General features: G+C 35.2%; 2 protein-coding genes across 2 annotated transcripts; one reads left to right on the top strand and one right to left on the bottom strand.

Annotated features, from left to right (window-relative positions):
- LOC109851270 lies at positions 3,553 to 16,077 on the top strand. Its single transcript, XM_020421326.1, has 3 exons — positions 3,553 to 4,864; positions 10,462 to 10,662; positions 15,260 to 16,077. Exons 1-3 carry the CDS (start codon positions 4,008 to 4,010, stop codon positions 15,336 to 15,338), a joined length of 1,137 nt encoding a protein of 378 aa, XP_020276915.1. The 5' UTR covers positions 3,553 to 4,007; the 3' UTR covers positions 15,339 to 16,077.
- LOC109851269 lies at positions 16,203 to 18,128 on the bottom strand. Its single transcript, XM_020421325.1, is given in 5 exon segments — positions 16,203 to 16,516; positions 17,128 to 17,287; positions 17,369 to 17,417; positions 17,419 to 17,648; positions 17,826 to 18,128. Coding segments are annotated over 5 exon segments (804 nt in total). The 5' UTR covers positions 18,012 to 18,128; the 3' UTR covers positions 16,203 to 16,337.

The following is an 18,151-nucleotide window of genomic DNA, read 5'->3' as shown; positions in this document are numbered from 1 at the left end:
AAGTTCTCCTTTGGGTGATCCATCAATGTACAACAATGAACATAATTGATGCTTAGTTTTTATTTCATATAGTTGGCAATTATATACTCCAATTAGACTTGCTTGCTATCTTTGGATATTCTAAACATATCTAATCAGATATATTAATTAATCACAGTCATGTTTATAGATTATAGAATTTACCAATCAACCTTTGGGTGATTCTAAATATTTTATAATCAATAAACCTCAATTTACTCATGACAATATATATACGATCATGTCATTTCATTAGTAGCATCACTTAATCATGAGTAATTAAAAAATTATATTATTACAATTTGATAAGTATAGAACTTCAAGGTATGACCACTTTGGTGACTAACAAACCATCCATGAGTAAATTGAATTTCAAATTGTATAATGTAATTTAGACAACAGTGTTATAATAAGCCCGCAAATAGTAATTCATGGAGACTAACAATTCATACATAACTAGTTAACAGTTATAAACCATAATAGCAGGCAACAAAAAAAAGAAAGCAAACAAAAATATTATTAGAATTCAAAAGCCCCAAGTGTCCCAAGGCCCATCAAAGACTATAAATATTCAGTGTGGCTGTAGGATTCGAACTGCAGACCTCCTGTTCATTCTCCCAAGCACCTACCACTAGACTATTTCTCCTAAATTATTTAGTTCAATCAAAATATGTATACATAATGAATGAACAGTTAGATCCGAATTTTACAGTTTCGAATTTTATAGTGATTTCACATTAATGGTTTATGTATTCAGTTTAACACGAAATTATCAAAAACATTTGATTAAAGAATTCTAAACATTCAATTAACACTAATGGAACAATTTAATCAAGACTTAATATAAAACTCAATTAATTCTTTATTCAAAAGAAAACGAGAAATAAATATCATGATGGAAAATTATAAGTTCTTTAATCAAGGCTCTGATACACATGTAAACCTAATTCTTAATTTAAGCAAATCAAACTAAACTTAATTTTGATTTGATTATCATAATACCAAGATCTAGAACAATATGATTTTCACGAAGAATAATTTAATTACGAGAGCGTACCTTGATCCATGATTGCAGGAAGAACAACGTTGAAGACCTGAGTTTTCTCTCTCTTAGCCCTCTTGAATTTTTCCGAATTCTTTTCTTGATGGAGAGAAAAATTTTCACGTTATAGGTAGAGAGAGGACCAAGCCTTAAATAGAACAATTATCCCATGTTCCATCAACATGAGCGGTTATTTGACAATCTTATCTCCAACTAAACTGACCAATAGGAATTTAGTTCTTAATATTATTAAACCGTGATTATCCTTTAACTAAACAAAACGTGGTTTAAAATTTGTTACCACTAAAAACGTGATTTTGAAAAAACGTGTCTACAAGAGTAACTTTAAAAAGTGATTAAAGTTAAAACGTGGATACGTGGGCCACAAAATCTAACACCTTGTGCATGAATGAAATCTCAAAGTGAATGTTTAAGCAATGCAAATCTCTTAAAGATCTTGACTAGGAAGTTTTCCTTTTTTTTTAAATGTTCTAACAGCGACCTGCATTTAATAGTTTGGTATATGCTTATAGTCTTGCAGACAACAATCTTGTTATGTTTTAGTCTAAACTTAAATGTTACTAAGTTGTTGTGCAAGTGTCTGAGGAATCACTTTGTCTTTTTTGGTTGACATGGATTGACTATGTGTGTGCAACAAAAACTGTACTAATTTGCCGCTTTTAGTTGAAGTCTAAAATAGCATCTTTGAATGGAAAACACTTGCGGAATCATACATTCAGACACAAGTAGTCTTGTCTGGCAATAAGGTAAATCCATAAACCGAAAATTCTTGAATGAAATTATTAATAATTTGGCCTTCATTATAGTTAAAAGCCTTTAGCATGTATTCAGCATCTTTGGTGATAAAAAGATGAATACTCAGGTTTATGTTTTGAATATATTTTAATTGTAATAGTTGTAACGGCCATTCTAGCCTACAGTTACCTATATATAGACAGATAAGTGTTTCTTGTGGAAGAAAATATACTGTGGTCAAATGTGGAAGCACCGTGATAGCTTGTGCAACATTCACCTTTGACGTGAGACTTTGTGTTGGATACATGTTGTACCCACATACTGCGTATGATACATCTGCTCCGTCATACTTTTTAAAATTTTCATGTATTGGTGTTTTGTGTTTGTCGCGGTGTGTCGATGTCTACCCAACATAGGTGATTACATAAAGTAATCTCTTAGAGAAGCCTCATTTTTCTTGTATCATCTACTTGGAACTAGAACTTTTCGTGTGAGACACTTGATATGTGGATCTAGATTTAGGAGAGGCATGATTATGTCCTCGATGAACTCTGCAAATAGGTGATACAAATGATGCTTTTTAGTTGTTTGAAAAATATGAGTGCAACATAATTTCAAAATATGAGTGCAACATAATTTCATCAAGTGCAAGTGCATTACTGGAGATTTTGTCTCGATTATTAGAGAGAAACAGTTGAATAGTTTGAGATGCTTGATTCAATAGGAATTTTCACTTCCAATGACTTCCATATCTTCTTTGGGTTGATTTATTGAAAATCTTTCCTTGAAAGACCTTATTCATACTTTTGTTGATTCATTAAAAGAATAAAAGTCTTGTAGAATATGATTCCTTAGAGATGAACCCATAATAGGCATGGTAAAGGATTGAAGTGAGATAAGGGTCGTGTACGATACAATATATGATGAATGAGGCGGAGAAAATCAAAAGTTGCCTGGTTGCATCATTGACCAAAGTCTGATAATGTAAATTTTGGCAAGTAAATGAGTCAACGAAATAAGACGAGGCACACATAATGAGGAAGATGCAGTGCTAGTGTTCTAACTTGAAGAGTCTGCATGCAAGCCCCTAAGACATTTGTAAAAAAATTCTGTACTATGACTTTTATTATGTTGCAATTAAAAAAATATACAGTCGACTAACTTCAACAAATGATTTAGATCCAGAAAATTTTGTAGTCTTTTTTTTGTCATTTTCAGTTTTGAAGTGTCCAGCATCTTAAGTTGAAGTCCTATGGCCTTAATCAGAGTTAATGTCTATATACTGATAGGAATTATTTACTTCCTTTTTTGGAAGATGCAAGCCCTTTCTCTTATACTTGATCCGGAAATAGACAAAAGAGTACATTTATTAGAAGATTATTGGAACATGAATTTAATTTTAATTCTTATTTTGAAATATACATTCCCCCTTGACTAGATGTCTTTTGAAAAATGACCAAATGGTGCAAATCTATTTAGAAGCTCTATATGAAGTGAAAAAGAATAATCGAGAGTCCATTGGTGTAGAACTTCAATGGAAATAACTTTTACCATTTCTTGACAAAATGACCATTATTTTCATTCCCATGCTGCCACTAGTCCGTTTGCTCTCTCTCTACAGCCCCTCTCTCTCTCTCTCTCTCTCTCTCACACACACACACACACACACACACACACACACACACTCACTCACTCACTCACTCACTCACTCACTCACTCACACACACACACACACACACACACACACACACTCACTCACTCACTCACTCACTCACTCACTCACTCACTCACACACTCACATACACAGAGCGTACACTTGTAATGCATTTGTTAGATATACTTTGTCTTATTAGAAAGTCAGTTGTTGTGCAGAGGTTCTGAGAAAAAAAAATTAATTACTAAGGGGTTCATGTACATAACCAGAATTAATTTTTGAGCTACGGATTCCTTCTCTATTCCTCTCTCTTATTCATTGTTTGTCAAGTGCTTCTCCGTGTCAGGCTTGCATGCCAATTGAGGGTTATCTTTGGCAATCAATATGTTTCCACAATAGTTAAGAACTCACGCAATCCTCACCCTCATTCTTTGAGCCCCTTCCAAATTAGGAATTCTCTGAACCCCCCAAAAACGAATTCGCTATCCCTTCTTCTCCATCTGTACTCCACACTTTTATTCCTCCTATCTCTTTCTAATGGATTCCACCGTGAGAAACATCCCTATAAGTTCCATCCAAGCCTTCCACTCAAGGGAGCGGAAGCTTTTTTCTCGAATGGTCATCGACCTCTGTATGGATCCTACCCGCTCCATGGAGATCATTGCTTTCTGGCTTTGGCTAGAGGAGCAGGAACAAACTGATATTATAGATCATATCAACTCGCTTAGTGACTCTAGCCTTCAGATTGTTGCATTGATTGGTCGGGACTTTGTTGATGCACTACGACTTGATACGCCTCCGGATCAGCTTGCTGTTGGCTTCCACCAGAATGCTGTTAATGGGGTGAAATATTACCTTAATAGTGTGTGCTTGAAGGCTTTCAGTGACATCCAGAGGAGGGCAGAAAAGGCAGCTAACTTGCATCGGATGGAAATGCTTGTTCGCCAGATGAGCAATACCTACCTTCAATCTGTTGATCCCAGGCAGATCATCCCTTCTTCTCCTCATGTCATGGACTCAGTGGCACAAATGAGGCCATTCTGTATCCAGCCTTACATTCCCCATGGAGAGGGCACGAGCAGAGGTACTAATGCCAGGATCCAACCTCTTGGTATATTAGATGTAGAAAGGGGGATCCAATCTGGATATCCTTTCAACCTCAGTATGCTCAAACAAAGACCTCTTATCCCTTACTTTCCTCAGATTGGTTATCAATTGCCAACCATGACTCAAAACATCAATGCTGAAATGGGGCTTAGTAGCCCGTACCTGGTTAGAGCTAACAGTCAACAGCCACCAACAGACAATATTCCTATGGAGGAGAGGACACTATTTGTTACCTTTTCTAATGGCTATCCTCTGACCAAAGAGGAACTATATACCTTCTTCATGAGGTAAAACTAAACTTTTTCTTTTTCTTTTCATTATTTGCAACTATCCGAATACATCTATGGCTAAGAACTTGGATAGCTGATTATTCAGTAAATTAGGCAAGGGCATTTTTTATGGTCTTAATTTAAAGCCTTGCAGGAACTTTACATTTTCTTGATGTTATCTAATATCAGATGGTTGAGTGAACTGAAATAGATGTACATTGGTGTATATAGCAATTCTTACTACTAAGTGGGCTTTACTTCAAAGTTTATGGATGGAACGTTGATGAAATTTTGTTGGCCAGTCTTTTGGACCTTGTGATTATCTGATTAGGCATCAATTTAAACTTAATTTGACCAACTGATGAAGTAGACATATATTGCGTGTTACAAATCCACCATTATGAGCTTTCTAAACAGTTGGATAAATAGAGTTTAATGTGGGAACCACTAGTCAAATATAGACCTTCATATTTATCCACTTGAATTTACCATCAATTAAGCCTCACTCTCTTTTGTGGAAAACTCTCTTTTGTGGAAAACTAGAGATAATATGTTGCGTAAAACCTCACTTTCTTTATTCATCCTACCAGTTCATATTAATATTAAAATTGAAATGTTTTTCAAGTTTCTTCAAGTTTATTAGTGAACATCCTATAAAAGGCCTCAATATTGGTGGTAAATATTGACGATTGAACTTTTTTATGGTCAATTGCTGTCCTTAACAAGATTGAAATTGGTGTGACCGATAGTATGTCTTCTCATCCAAAGAGTTTTACCACTGAAGGTTGCAGCACAATGTTCAAAAGAAAAGTCGACTAGAGAAGGATATTGACGATCTATGCACCTTCTTTCATATTTATAGATAATTTGCAGCTTGAGACTTGTTTCTTGAAAATTTGCTTTCGTTCAGGTATAGTCTTTTGGAGAATGCTTTTGGTTCTTGGTGAACCTATTTGGGAATGAAGAACCAAATCCATTTTCAAGCTGATAAACTGATAAGTCTTGTTGATGGATATATAGCTTGCAAGAACTGTCCAACTTCTAGGGATGAAGCAATTGTTTTCTGTTCAAATTAAGTGGCAATTTTCTTTCGTATTTTAGGCATTTAGGCTTATAGTTGTAGTGCAATATCCTCAATTCATCAACATCTCCTCACCGCTTTGCAACTCTGATAGTTTGAAGATGTGGGGCATCGAGGAATAAAATATAATTAAGGAATAGTACTGGTGTGATTTCTTTTTGTGGTTGATGAGATGTTTTCATCTTTTTTAGACATATTTTTATTTTTCTCCTGTAGTCTTATAAAGTCTTTATTGAACATTACAATTATGATGATCGGAAGGTCCTATCTCAAATAACTGAATATTTTAGGTAATTCATTAATGTGTTTCCTTTCACAGAATGTGCACTAAATTTAAAATATATAAGTGCTTGATAGTTGTTCATCATCCATCTGTTATAGTTACTGATTGTTGATGTGTGATATGCTGCTTAAAACTCACTTCTTAAAGTTCTTATATATTCTGAGAATAATTCCCTTTTTTTATAGTGTACAAATTTTGGCCATATGATGGTTATGCTAAAGTGCGTTTTTCCTGACACAGAGAATTTACATGATAGGTAATGTGATAAAAACTTACTATGAAAAGGTGTCAGTTTCGGAGATCTTTTTATTCATAGGACACTAGGTTGTTTGTTCCTACGCTTATTATGGTCATTGTCATGTCTTCTAAGTAAAGTTAGATGAATTTGTTGCATTCCTCGGAGTGGATGGAGAAGCTGTTTTGTAGAAAAGATTTGGATATGTATGATTAATTAACATCAAATTGATGGAGTATTAAAATGCTTCAGGGTAGTATTTGGGAGAAATTGTCAGACTTGATAATATCCTAATCAAGGTATGGTAGGGAAATGAGGGTTTACGGTGACCATGACTAAGATAATGGCTAACGAATGGAGGAAAATACTAGGGTAACTGTTTATATAATGCAGAGTTGTAGAACTGTCATGGAGTAAAATTCTAGTGCGAAAATTACACTCTTAGCCACAACGAGTAATGAGCAGTAACTAAGAAACAAAATTGACAGTTTTTTTAGTAACAAATTGGTGTTATCCCTGTAGCTATGATGACTTATTAGTAGTCATTGCTTAAGTCGTACTTGTGTAGGACGTGTATGCCAGCTGCTTAAACACATGATTCTATCTTAATTATGTGGGCTGTCCTTTCACAAGTCATAATTTTATGAAATGTCAATTACATTGAGTACATGTCAAGTAGGACGATAACGTATTAGTGCAGATAGCCTCAAGATAATCATGCTCCTTAAAAGTTGTTGAAAGAAATGTTCACAATATATAATGTTTTATGTGATGCTTGATTATTCAAACATATTAAACAATTAAAGTATGCTCTTGTCAAGAATTATGAGCACTTAAATAAAATCTTTTAGATGGTGGCAGGAGTAGTTCATATATGGAGTATACTGTAGTATTGTCACTATCTACTCTTTTGATCAAATGTTTATACCTCACTTGTTTTCTTAGGAATATTGGACTAGATATATCCTTAGTTTATTTTCACTTTCTATCTTCGTTAATACTTTGTGTTTGCTGCTGTAGTTGGATAGTGGTTACATACCGATGGAGTTAGTTTTAAGGTAAACTTCAAAAGGCCCTCCCTCTGCCTCTACGTTCTAAGCTTACGCTAACCACTTGACCTATCCTTTTTGAAAATTCTCTTCTTCTATATCTACTTTTTAATCCTAGAAAATAAACACAACCTTATTCTTACAATTAAAGAGCTTGATTGAGTATTGATTGTTTGGTCTTACATTTTTCCTCTCACAAAAGGAGAAAAAAAACTTGTGCTCTCTCTTTTCCGAAGTCATCAAAACATTGGGGATTTGATGACTTCAAATAAGTAGATCAAAAGCCTAAGTTAGATATAAACCCAAAGAATCAGCCATCACGTTTCCCCTTTTTCATTCAATTTGGAAGGCGTGCTCGTATGAGGAGAAATAGTGGTCTAAGATCTAAGTTTTTTCAGTAGACCACTATGAAACTCATCTTATCTTAATAAAGCCTGTATCAATTTTACAAATTTCATCATTGAATCCGAACTTCTAGACTATATAATAATTTTAGGATAGAAGTGACGCGAAATTGGAGAAATCTTAACTTACTATTGACTTGGATGACAACCCACAATTTCGCTTTCTTTATAACAGAAATTATCAGGGATGAAAAAGGAAGCATAAAATTTGTAAACAATAATTTGTGAACATATTTTTTAACAAAAAACTTATAGTTCATGAGGATTGTTGTCGAGTTTAATAAAGATGGGGCTTTCTAAAAAGGAGTTATAGATTTTGGGGTTTTCAAAATTTACACTTTATATTTAAATAGAATAGTAAATGAAGTGAGAAAAGTAGTCTCACATGTCTGTCTATTTCTCCATTCTGAACATGTAGACTCAGTCCTTCAATGTGTCTGATTGGGGGTTTAGCTTGGTGTTTCCGTAGGCAGTTATGGAAAAATATCTTTGAATGGCAATGTTTTTAATTTAGACAAAATCCTCTCTTTATGAACATGTGGATTCACAGTCCTTAAACGTGTCTGATCGGGGGCTTAGCTTGGTGTTTCCATAGGCAGTTACGGAAAAATATATTTGAATGGCAATTTTTTTAATCGAGACAAAGTCCTCTCTTTATGAAGATCTACCTTTTGATGTAGTGGAAGCCAAACTTAGACTGCAAGCTTGCTTATATACACACATAACAAAATATCTGAACTTGCACATACGCTCTACTGAACACATGCAGAGAGGGAAACATTTTAACTTCCTCTACTGTCCCAGGCATAGTTGTTTGGGAACTTTTCAGCATTGAAAAATGCGCCCGGAAAACCTCGGGGATGCTAGTGATTGTTGCCTATTAAACTTTACTAAATCAGGGATGGTAGTGAAAATGTTGTCTATAGTAACATGCAAAAAAATGCCTGGAAAAACTCTATCATGATCCACCCTTGGCAGTTCTTCAAATTTTTATATTAAAAAAACCATTAGAAACTGATTTCTAATGGTTCACATTATGCGTATATACTTCCTTAAAGTGTCATTAATATTTTTCATCGTCTTTTGCTTACATAACTTCAGATCTTTAGATGTTCTTAGCTCAAACTTTCACTTCAACTATATTTTCAACTAATACTCCCCTAGAGTACTGATGGAAATTATTATATGATTTCTTTAGGATTCTCTTTATGTGTTGTTTTAGTATCCATATGCTATTCTTGGATTCCAAATTGCCATCCCGTGTGAATTTTTCTTCTTTTCGCATTAGGTACTCTCCTAAAATCCATTAAATCTACCATGAGGTTCCCTGCTCGAATCCTGTGACATATAGCATTCCAGCAAAGATTCTGGTAGCTTCTGCTTTGGCATTTCATTTGCAAAGACTACCTTATCTTCTTATTTTATGGATTTTCTTCTTCTTATTCTATTCATGACCAGTAATGAAATGCATTAACCACAATCAGATATCAAACTTACCAGTAGAAAAGTTGTAGGAATGGGAAACAAATCAGAATGTCTAGAAAACCTCTTCATTTGCTTACCAAAATGTCTAGAAAACCTCTTCATTTGCTTACCAAACTTTTCTTCAGTAATTCCAAAAATCCGCCGATGCTGCTTTTATTTGTTTGTCCAAAAATAGGATAAAGGAGCCTTGTTTTGGCATTTATCAGTTAGAATGGAAACATAATCAGATCTGTGTGAAATTAATCCTTTGGTAATATCAAAATGAGCATTCCACTAGTTTCGTCTGATCTCTCCCAAAAGCATCCTTGTACATCAAAAAAAGTTTTCATGTTCACTCCATGGTTACAAACAAGGTAGAGACTGTATTTCCTCGTAAGCTTTTTCAGCAACATGTGAATTGAGAGTCAAATTGGAGTTCGTTCTGGCACCCTGTACATTTGCGTACTTCTTTGTGCTATCAACTGTTTATTCATGCACTTTTGGTGCTATATATAGAAATATAATTCTGATCTCCATCTGGTTGTACCTGCTCCAAGTTTGCATTCTTGTTACAATTCGAGCTACGGTAGTTGAATAAGTTTGTTTGTTTATTAACCCGAAGTTTCACACTCATTTATTTTTAAACCCACCCACTTCCAAATCATTTTTAAACCAACATACCCATACTGAATTATTTTTAAAACCAACTATAACGTCTTAAACCCTAATAGCTATAGACCCAAATATAGCTACTTGTACACCGAATATAGAATCTTAGACACGAGTATAGCAAGTGAAACTGAAACTAGGCTTAAAACAATTCATATGGGTATATTGGGTTTAAGAACGATTTTGGAAGTTGGGTGTGTTTGAAAATATATGAAGGTAAACTTTAGCTTTATAAACAGAAAATCCTTGAAAATTATTGTCATATATTACACATACACATACTTTAAAAGAATTCACATGGACAATATATTTTAGATATATTCAAAATACAAGTATTGCTCATCTAAATATGCATGTATTGATTAGAGAGTATTTATGGCAAGCTTATTTTCATAGATTACTTGCATCATAACTTTTATAACTTGAACAGGTATTATGGGGATGTGGAGATGGTGAATATACAGAAACCGAAAGAAGGCAAGCCTCCCCAATATGCTTATGTTTCGTTCCATACATTGGCAACAGTTCTTGAAGTCTTGAATGGTGCTGATAAGGTCAAGTTCATAACTAATGGGAAGCATCTTTGGGCAAGGCGCTTCATCCCTAAGAAGAATCCATGCAATGATACTCTGTGAGTTGTGGTTTATTTTAACAGTTTTAGTTCTCTTCCAATACTAGTTATGGGTATTTTTCATGTGTACGAAACCACCTCATTCTTCAGCAATCCATGAGTAGTGTTACGTGCATGCTACATTTATTTATATGAACTAATAATGTAGACAGCGGATAGGGTTAATTGAAATACCGCCTGTCCAAACTACCTACTATTTGGTTTATGCACAAAGGTTAAGTTTGACTTTTATTTTATTTTGTTCATATTTCTAATGTGACATGGTTATAAACTGTCTGGCTTATTTGTGTCAGTGAACTTGTGGTACTCTGCAATAATTGATGATGCTACTGTTTGGTGATAATCCACTGCAGTGTGCTTTGTGGAACGACGGAAAATTACCTTTACTCGTATGTATTGTGAGATAAATAAAATAGGGTTTTTACATGAAAACCATCTTAATTTTTGTTCAAATTGATACTTAGCACCTTTGGTTTTTATTTTTTATCATAACCACATTTACTTGCATACATGTTTGTAATGTTACATCTAATCTAATTTTCAGCTCAAAAAAGGTGTGAAATTCCCATTTTACCCCCAACCTAAAGCACAGGTAAAGCACGTTTTTCTTAATTAATTCTAAACTTAAGGGTTCTTTAGATATTAGTCTCCAAATCTTTCATATTTTGAAATTAGACCCTCAAATCTTACCCCTGCCTCCACACTCTCTGTTAATTTCTCTCTCATATAGCCATGAATTTCCAAACTCAAATCCCCAAACCCTACCCCAATCCCCAAACCCTAATTCCCAATTCCCAAACCCTAACCTTACCTTCCCTCAATCCTCCCTCCCTCCTGCCCTTTAATCCAAAAAACTGCTCCCTTAATCCTCCCCCAAACCCTAACCTCTCCTCCCCTTAATATTCTCTCCCTCCCGCCCTCCAATCCAAGGAAAAAAAACACTAAAACTCGAGCTAAGGAACAAAATTTCAACGATCTCGACCTCCGCATAACCCTCTACGGCAAGAATGACATCGATTTGGGGGTTAATTTCAAAATATGATAGATTTGGGGGGGTCAATATCAACATATGAAAGATTTGGCGATAATAATTGAAAAAACCCTTTTTCTATAATTAATTGGGACACACGTGCTTTGCGCGTGTTGAGTGAGGGTATTTTCAGAAGTGTAGGTCTTCTTTTAACAGAAAAATCGATTAGGTGTGAGATTGCAAAAATGTATGTCAGTAAAGGTGGTTTTAATCAAAAATAAAAAGGAAAGGTGGTAAGTATCAATTTGGACAAAATGTAAGGCTGTTTTCATGTAAAAACCCAATAAAATATGTCATGTTTTGGTAGAACTCCTGAATAGATCTGCTACGATGTTCCCGCAATGTTCATCTTGGTAAATAAACAAAATGAAGGGAATGGATCACCCATCATGCTTATCATGTCATAGAATCTCTTTCATCTTGTTTGTTATTTAAAAAACACATGTTAAACAAAAAGAAGAAGAAGAAGAAGAAGGGAAAAAAAACTGTGCATTATGAGAACTTTTCTAGCATCTAATGGTTTGTTTTGTTGTATATAAAAGAGTCATTCATTTTCGAACATTATATAGATGGGTTAGAAATCTTCAAACCACATAATTTTTTACTATGCTTCATGATGTGTATATCAAGATGAATGGTCTAGATAATTCCTTAGGGCGCTCCACCATGTAGTTTGGTAGGTGGGAACAAAGTTTAAGTTCATACTTCATAGGTCAGTTTACAGATTTAAGATTCACCCTGTATATATTTATATATATATATATATATACCTAATATATAATATAATATATATATATATATATATATATATATAAAGAAGAGAGAGAGAGAGAGAGAGAGAGAAAATCATGGGTATGCTTGCGTACGCAAGCACAAAAAGTTGTGGGCTTGGTATGAGGTGTCACATCCCTCTCCACTCATTCATGTGGACAAATTCACATGGGTAGTGAGTGGATGGGGATGTGACACATCACTACGCAACCCACAAAATTGTGGCTTGGTACGCAGCATACCCATATTTCTCATATATATAGTATATATATATCATATATATATATATATATATATATATATATATATATATATATATATATATATATACATTTCTAGTTTAATTTGAAGTAATAAGGATATGGAATATTTTTGTAATCATGAATGGCTTAACTCAGTTTACAGATTTAAGATTCACCCTGTATATATTTATATATATTCTAGTTTAATTTGAAGTAATAAGGGATACAGAATATTTTTGTAATCATGAATGGCTTAACTTGATGGAATATTTTTGTAATCATGAATGGCTTAACTTGGTGGAACTTGTATAACTATCACAATTGCTTAGTGTACGGGCAAATCCTTTTCTAAGTTTACATTTTTGGCTACGGCTGTTTGGTTTTTTATATTGGTAGTAGCTGAATTAGAAGTTGTACTCAGTGATACCCCATTGATCCTAGTAGGATTACTGGGATTTGTAGTCATGAATGTCTTAACTTTGCCATATCACTCAGTGATACCCCGTTAATTCCAGTAGGTTTACATTTTTGGCTACGCCTGTTTGGACAGTGGCTGAATTTGAAGTTGTAGTCATGAATGGCTTAACTTGGTGGGACTTGTATAACTATCACAATTGCTTACTATACGGGCAAATCCTTACCTAAGTTATATTTTTGGCTACGCCTGTTAGGTTGTTTATATTGACAGTAGCTGAATTCAAAGTTGTACTCAGTGATACCCCATTAATCCCAGTGGGATTATAATTCCAGCATATACCACTATGCATGATATGACCAATTTTTCATCTTGTCATATCGTAGTTCGTATCATTGCGTAAATTATATTTTTCTGTTTTGCAGGAATGGGATGGGGTGCTAATATGTTCAGTTGCTTACATGTCGGAAACACTGATAAGTGGATAGAATTTAGGTAGTTATTTTTGAGAGTGTTAAGCATGGCATTACTCTCTGGCATTTAATGATCAGGTATCAAACAGATTTTCAGGTCGGGTGAATGTCACTTACTGTGATGGATGGTACTTTCTTAGTCGTTTATACATGTGATTTTCTAATCATTGTATGCGAAGCCCTTCAATTTGACATATTGAAATTCCTTTTAGCTGCTTCATCCTGTCATTTTGATTTTCCATAACATCTCCGATATTTTAGTTGCATGCTTTAGAAGTAGCTTTAGTTAATATCTTTCTACATTGTTTTAAATATCCCAGACATGGTCTGATATATCACCCGATATATCCTTTTGTACGGCTTGCCACAATCGATATGGTGTCTAAATATCCTTTACCGCTTGGGCGATATATCCCTGATATGGTTGATATATCAGCCGATATATTAGCCTAGATTGCTTCTCGCAAAACAATATACCGCGTTTCCCTATTTTTGGGCAAGATATCATGATTTTTTCCATTATATCAAATGACATTTTGGCCTACAAAAATCAAAGGAAATGTTGCAATGTTGATTTGTACTTTTGTTTGTTTTACAAGGTTAATTAGTGATCCTAAACATATATTATTTACATTTTGTATGCTTAGATTTCATTGTGTAAGTTGAGATTACATTTAGTACATTACACTATATATGCAAACATCCGTTATGGCATTCTGATATTTACCACATATTCCCGATATCCACAATCCGATATGAATTCTGGCCAATCGTTATTTCCTGATATCTGATATTTAAAACATTGTCTTTCTATGATTGCTTATGATTTATCAGTTTAGTTTCTCTGGGAAGGTTCCCTTGTAACATCTGTGGTAGAAGAGTATAAATTTCTTCATCAAAGGAAATGGGAAGGCAAGAGGGAGGAAGACACTTATTTCTGTTAGAAATCTTTAGCTACTCTGCTACTTTACGGGTTCCTTAGAATGAAGTCAGCATGGTACTAATCATCTCTAGTAGAAAGACATTTGATCAGATGGTTATCTCATTCCATTTAGCCGGTTTTTTGTCAATTTTATTTTCCATAAAACTTGCTCTCATCCGTCAGAAGTATTTTCAATTTAGCCCATTATGGTTTTCTTTATATGTTTTTATCAGTTTAGCTGCATAGATGCTGTTGCACTGAAACATTTCGATTGAATACAGTGAAGATGTGTATGTTACTGATCATTTGTATTAGAAAAATGTAAATGGCATGGTTGTCTTGTTTACCCAAATTTCCATGGAAATGAAGCGCTGAAGTTGTTGGAAGAAAAGAATGAACAAAGAGATGTGCCTTGTATCGTGAAAGAGTTGATGAGATTTTTCTAATTTGGGTATTGCATAGCTTGTGCTCATCAATAAAATAGCATGCTGTGTTACTTTATAGGTTTTCCTTGCTTATGGTGATAAACAGCCTGTTAGCGATCATGTCTATTGGTAAAACTTCAAACTCGGTGGTTGTCTTGTTTGCCTAAACTTTCACTGAACTTTTGTGTATTCTATATCTTCTCTACTGTTGACAACATTGAGTGGCTGCTGGAACTAATGCAAGTGGCTATTGCCTTATTTGTTTGTGAAGAATCAAAAGTTTATTATTATTTGTCTTTTAATTTTTATAAATGTGCAGGAATTATGGAGATGCGGTGCTGCTGAACATTCAGACACTAAAAGCATGGAATAGTCATCAACATTCACATGTTTCATGACATTGACGACAATTTCATTGAATGTTGAATGTTACTGAAATGGCTAAGTTGATGTGTTGGATAATTGTAAACTTTGAACTACTAGGGCTTTCTACTATCTTGTTTCCAGCACTTATACGCATGTTAAGTTTATTTTAGACATCTTGTTTATGCTAATTATGAAGCGGTCATATACTCAACTAGAGGTCAGTTAGTATTATCCAGTGCTATTTCTTCGATCTCAACGGAAAAACCTACATTTCCAAGTGTGTAGAAATGCATGTTATACTGCTCTACTTTGCAGTACCTTGCAATACTTGCAAATTCTAGTTTAGCATCTGTTGCCATATTTTGGTGATAATTTACTGCAAGAGGGTTTTTGAAGTAGAGTAGTTGAACATCTTGACTAAATCAGCAAACTTTCTTTTACGCGCTTTTTATTAATTTGAGCAGGGTTTAAGTTTGAGCAAGCCTCTAACACTGTAAAAAGCACAATGAGAGGAAAGTTCTCTGTGCCCGTCATATTTATCCAGATAATAGTTGCAATATGTGATTAGTCGACATTATTTTCCCTTTCCAGGTTATTTACAAAAATGTTACTTTTCATATTGATATCCTGAAATTGCAGTTGATCTGTGGTTCCATTTTTGTGTAGCGGGCATGCTCAAGTTCAGATAATCATTGTGCGGAGAATTTTTTTTTAATTTACCTTTTTCTGTTTCTCTACTTTTCTTCAAAATGTTGAAAAGGTCTCCTTTCCAATGAAACTCTATTGTAAGCTTTGATTTGGGTGCTGTCAAGGTGCTGATGGTAAGCTGTATGGATGTATTTGCCTATGCATGCATGTAAATATGCAAGTCATGCTAACAGCCATTACTCAAATCATGCGCTGCATATATATGTACATGTGTTTTTTACTATAGCATATCAAATTAAGGAACATTACAAAATGAATGCAGAGATCTGAAGGGCGGGAAAAAAAAAAGAGGTTAAAAAAGGGAGGAACAATCTTCGATCAAATCAAGGCCACTTGGTGAACTCAAAAACTTTGAGGACAATATCAAATCCGGTTGGGATCTGGCATACAAATAGCAGCACGTTAAACGCATTCAGTGCGATATGCAGATTCCTGGCAGTCTCGTTTCCCTTCTGCATTGCAGGAACAAGCGCCGCTGCCAACGCCCATAATACCGTTATCCCTACATCAGTACAAGAATCATTTATATGACGATACATTCATATTATGAATTCACCAAACTAGGCTATCTTAATAACAGGATTTCGAAATGTATATAATACTGCTAAGCTTAGTGAAAGGTTTGGCAGAAACAAGAAACTTTATTAGGAAAGGATATTGAGACAGTGGTTAAAGGCTGAGACAAATAAATGCCTTCTTCACTAGATCGAATGTATCGGTTCTTTGTTATTACAAGTTAATTCAATTGATTTGTCGTGCTCGTGCATGGTTAAACTACTTCTTTTACAGCAAGTTCTTACAATCAGACCTCACATCTATTAGCTTCTACTGAATTTCTGAACAAATCGGTATTTGGTCTGGAATATCATTTTAACTTTCAAAGGCCACTACATTGTTAATTCAACATTTACAACATTAATGAACTCTATGACTGCATTCAACATGTTGTTCAACAACAAATATGAAATATGTTTCTGATATGTTGATTTCTAGTTGCAAGTGGATATGGATGTCGTGGTGGTAGTATTAGCATTCTGCTCATACCACTGCTATGAATATTGGGCAAAAAATAAGTAGAAAACTGCAGTAAATTTTCAGGATAAAGAGAGGTACCAGCTCCAGCAAACAAATGAGGCCCAGGAAAAAGCTTCCCTGTGCGCATCCATGTATTAACACCACCACCAACGGCTTCCAGCACTCCAAACCCCAACAGTATCGATCCAGCATTAAAATGTCGGTCCCTAAACGACCCTTTCAACAAAGCTTTCCTCTCCTGAAAGAGAAAAAAAAAACTAAAAATCAAACAAAAACACATTTCCTTGCAATATAACGAGTCACATAAATAAACACGCACCTCAGTGAGCTCCTAATTTTCTGTTCAGACAGGCGAGGCCGGGCTGCTGGGCCTCTTTCGCCACGTCAGTACCTGCGGGGACTGCAGCAGGAGCAGGAGGCTTGACTTGTTTCTTGAGCTGGTTGATCTCGTCCTGAATTGTTCGCACTCTGCGCCATTGCCACCCGAGATAACCTGCATACAGAGTGTACACAAACAGGCTGCCCATGACTACTGGATGGATTAGCGCGACACTTCGGCCTTCAAGAATCCCAAACTCACCAGCAGCAGCAAGAGCATCCTTTTCCATGAAAATAAAAAGTGTTAGGACAATAAAGGACATGCATGGTCCACATTTCGATTAGGATCCTGTTTCGTCCTAGGATTAATTTAACTCACAATGCACTGTGATACAATACTGGTTCAGTTTGTTATTAACAAATTTGATGCCTGTGTTACGTTCACAAAATAAACTTGCCTGCGGGGCGATGAGGGGGAGAGCGAGAGCAGTGGAGGCGGCGAGGGAGACGTTGGAGAAGATGCTGGTGGGTGTTTGCTTGAGAGAATTTGGTTGTGGCTGTGATGTTGGCCTGGGGAGTTTGGATGAGGGAGTTTTGGGGTTAGAGTGGAGGTTGAGAAGGTGGAGAGTTGTGGAGGTGGCCATTGTTGAGGAAGGGGAGATGCAGAGAGAGAGAGAGAGAAGAGGGAGAAGATGGAGAGGCAGGGCAAAGATAAGGGGAGTGTGGAGAGAGATATGGGAGCGTGTGGTTAAGGTTTTGTACCTGGAAAAAGTTTGGTCATGTG

Source organism: Asparagus officinalis, chromosome 8 (genome assembly GCF_001876935.1).
Source record: "Asparagus officinalis chromosome 8, Aspof.V1, whole genome shotgun sequence".
Classification (NCBI taxonomy): domain Eukaryota; kingdom Viridiplantae; phylum Streptophyta; class Magnoliopsida; order Asparagales; family Asparagaceae; genus Asparagus; species Asparagus officinalis.
This window is presented reverse-complemented; position numbering and strand designations above follow the sequence as displayed.

Bases quoted from the DNA above. Each gene is read 5' to 3' on its own strand.
- LOC109851270 (XM_020421326.1), top strand. From the start codon at position 4,008: ATGGATTCCACCGTGAGAAACATCCCTATAAGTTCCATCCAAGCCTTC. The intron at 4,865-10,461 runs GTAAAACTAAAC...TAACTTGAACAG, and splicing joins CTATATACCTTCTTCATGAG to GTATTATGGGGATGTGGAGA. The intron at 10,663-15,259 runs GTGAGTTGTGGT...ATAAATGTGCAG, and splicing joins AATCCATGCAATGATACTCT to GAATTATGGAGATGCGGTGC.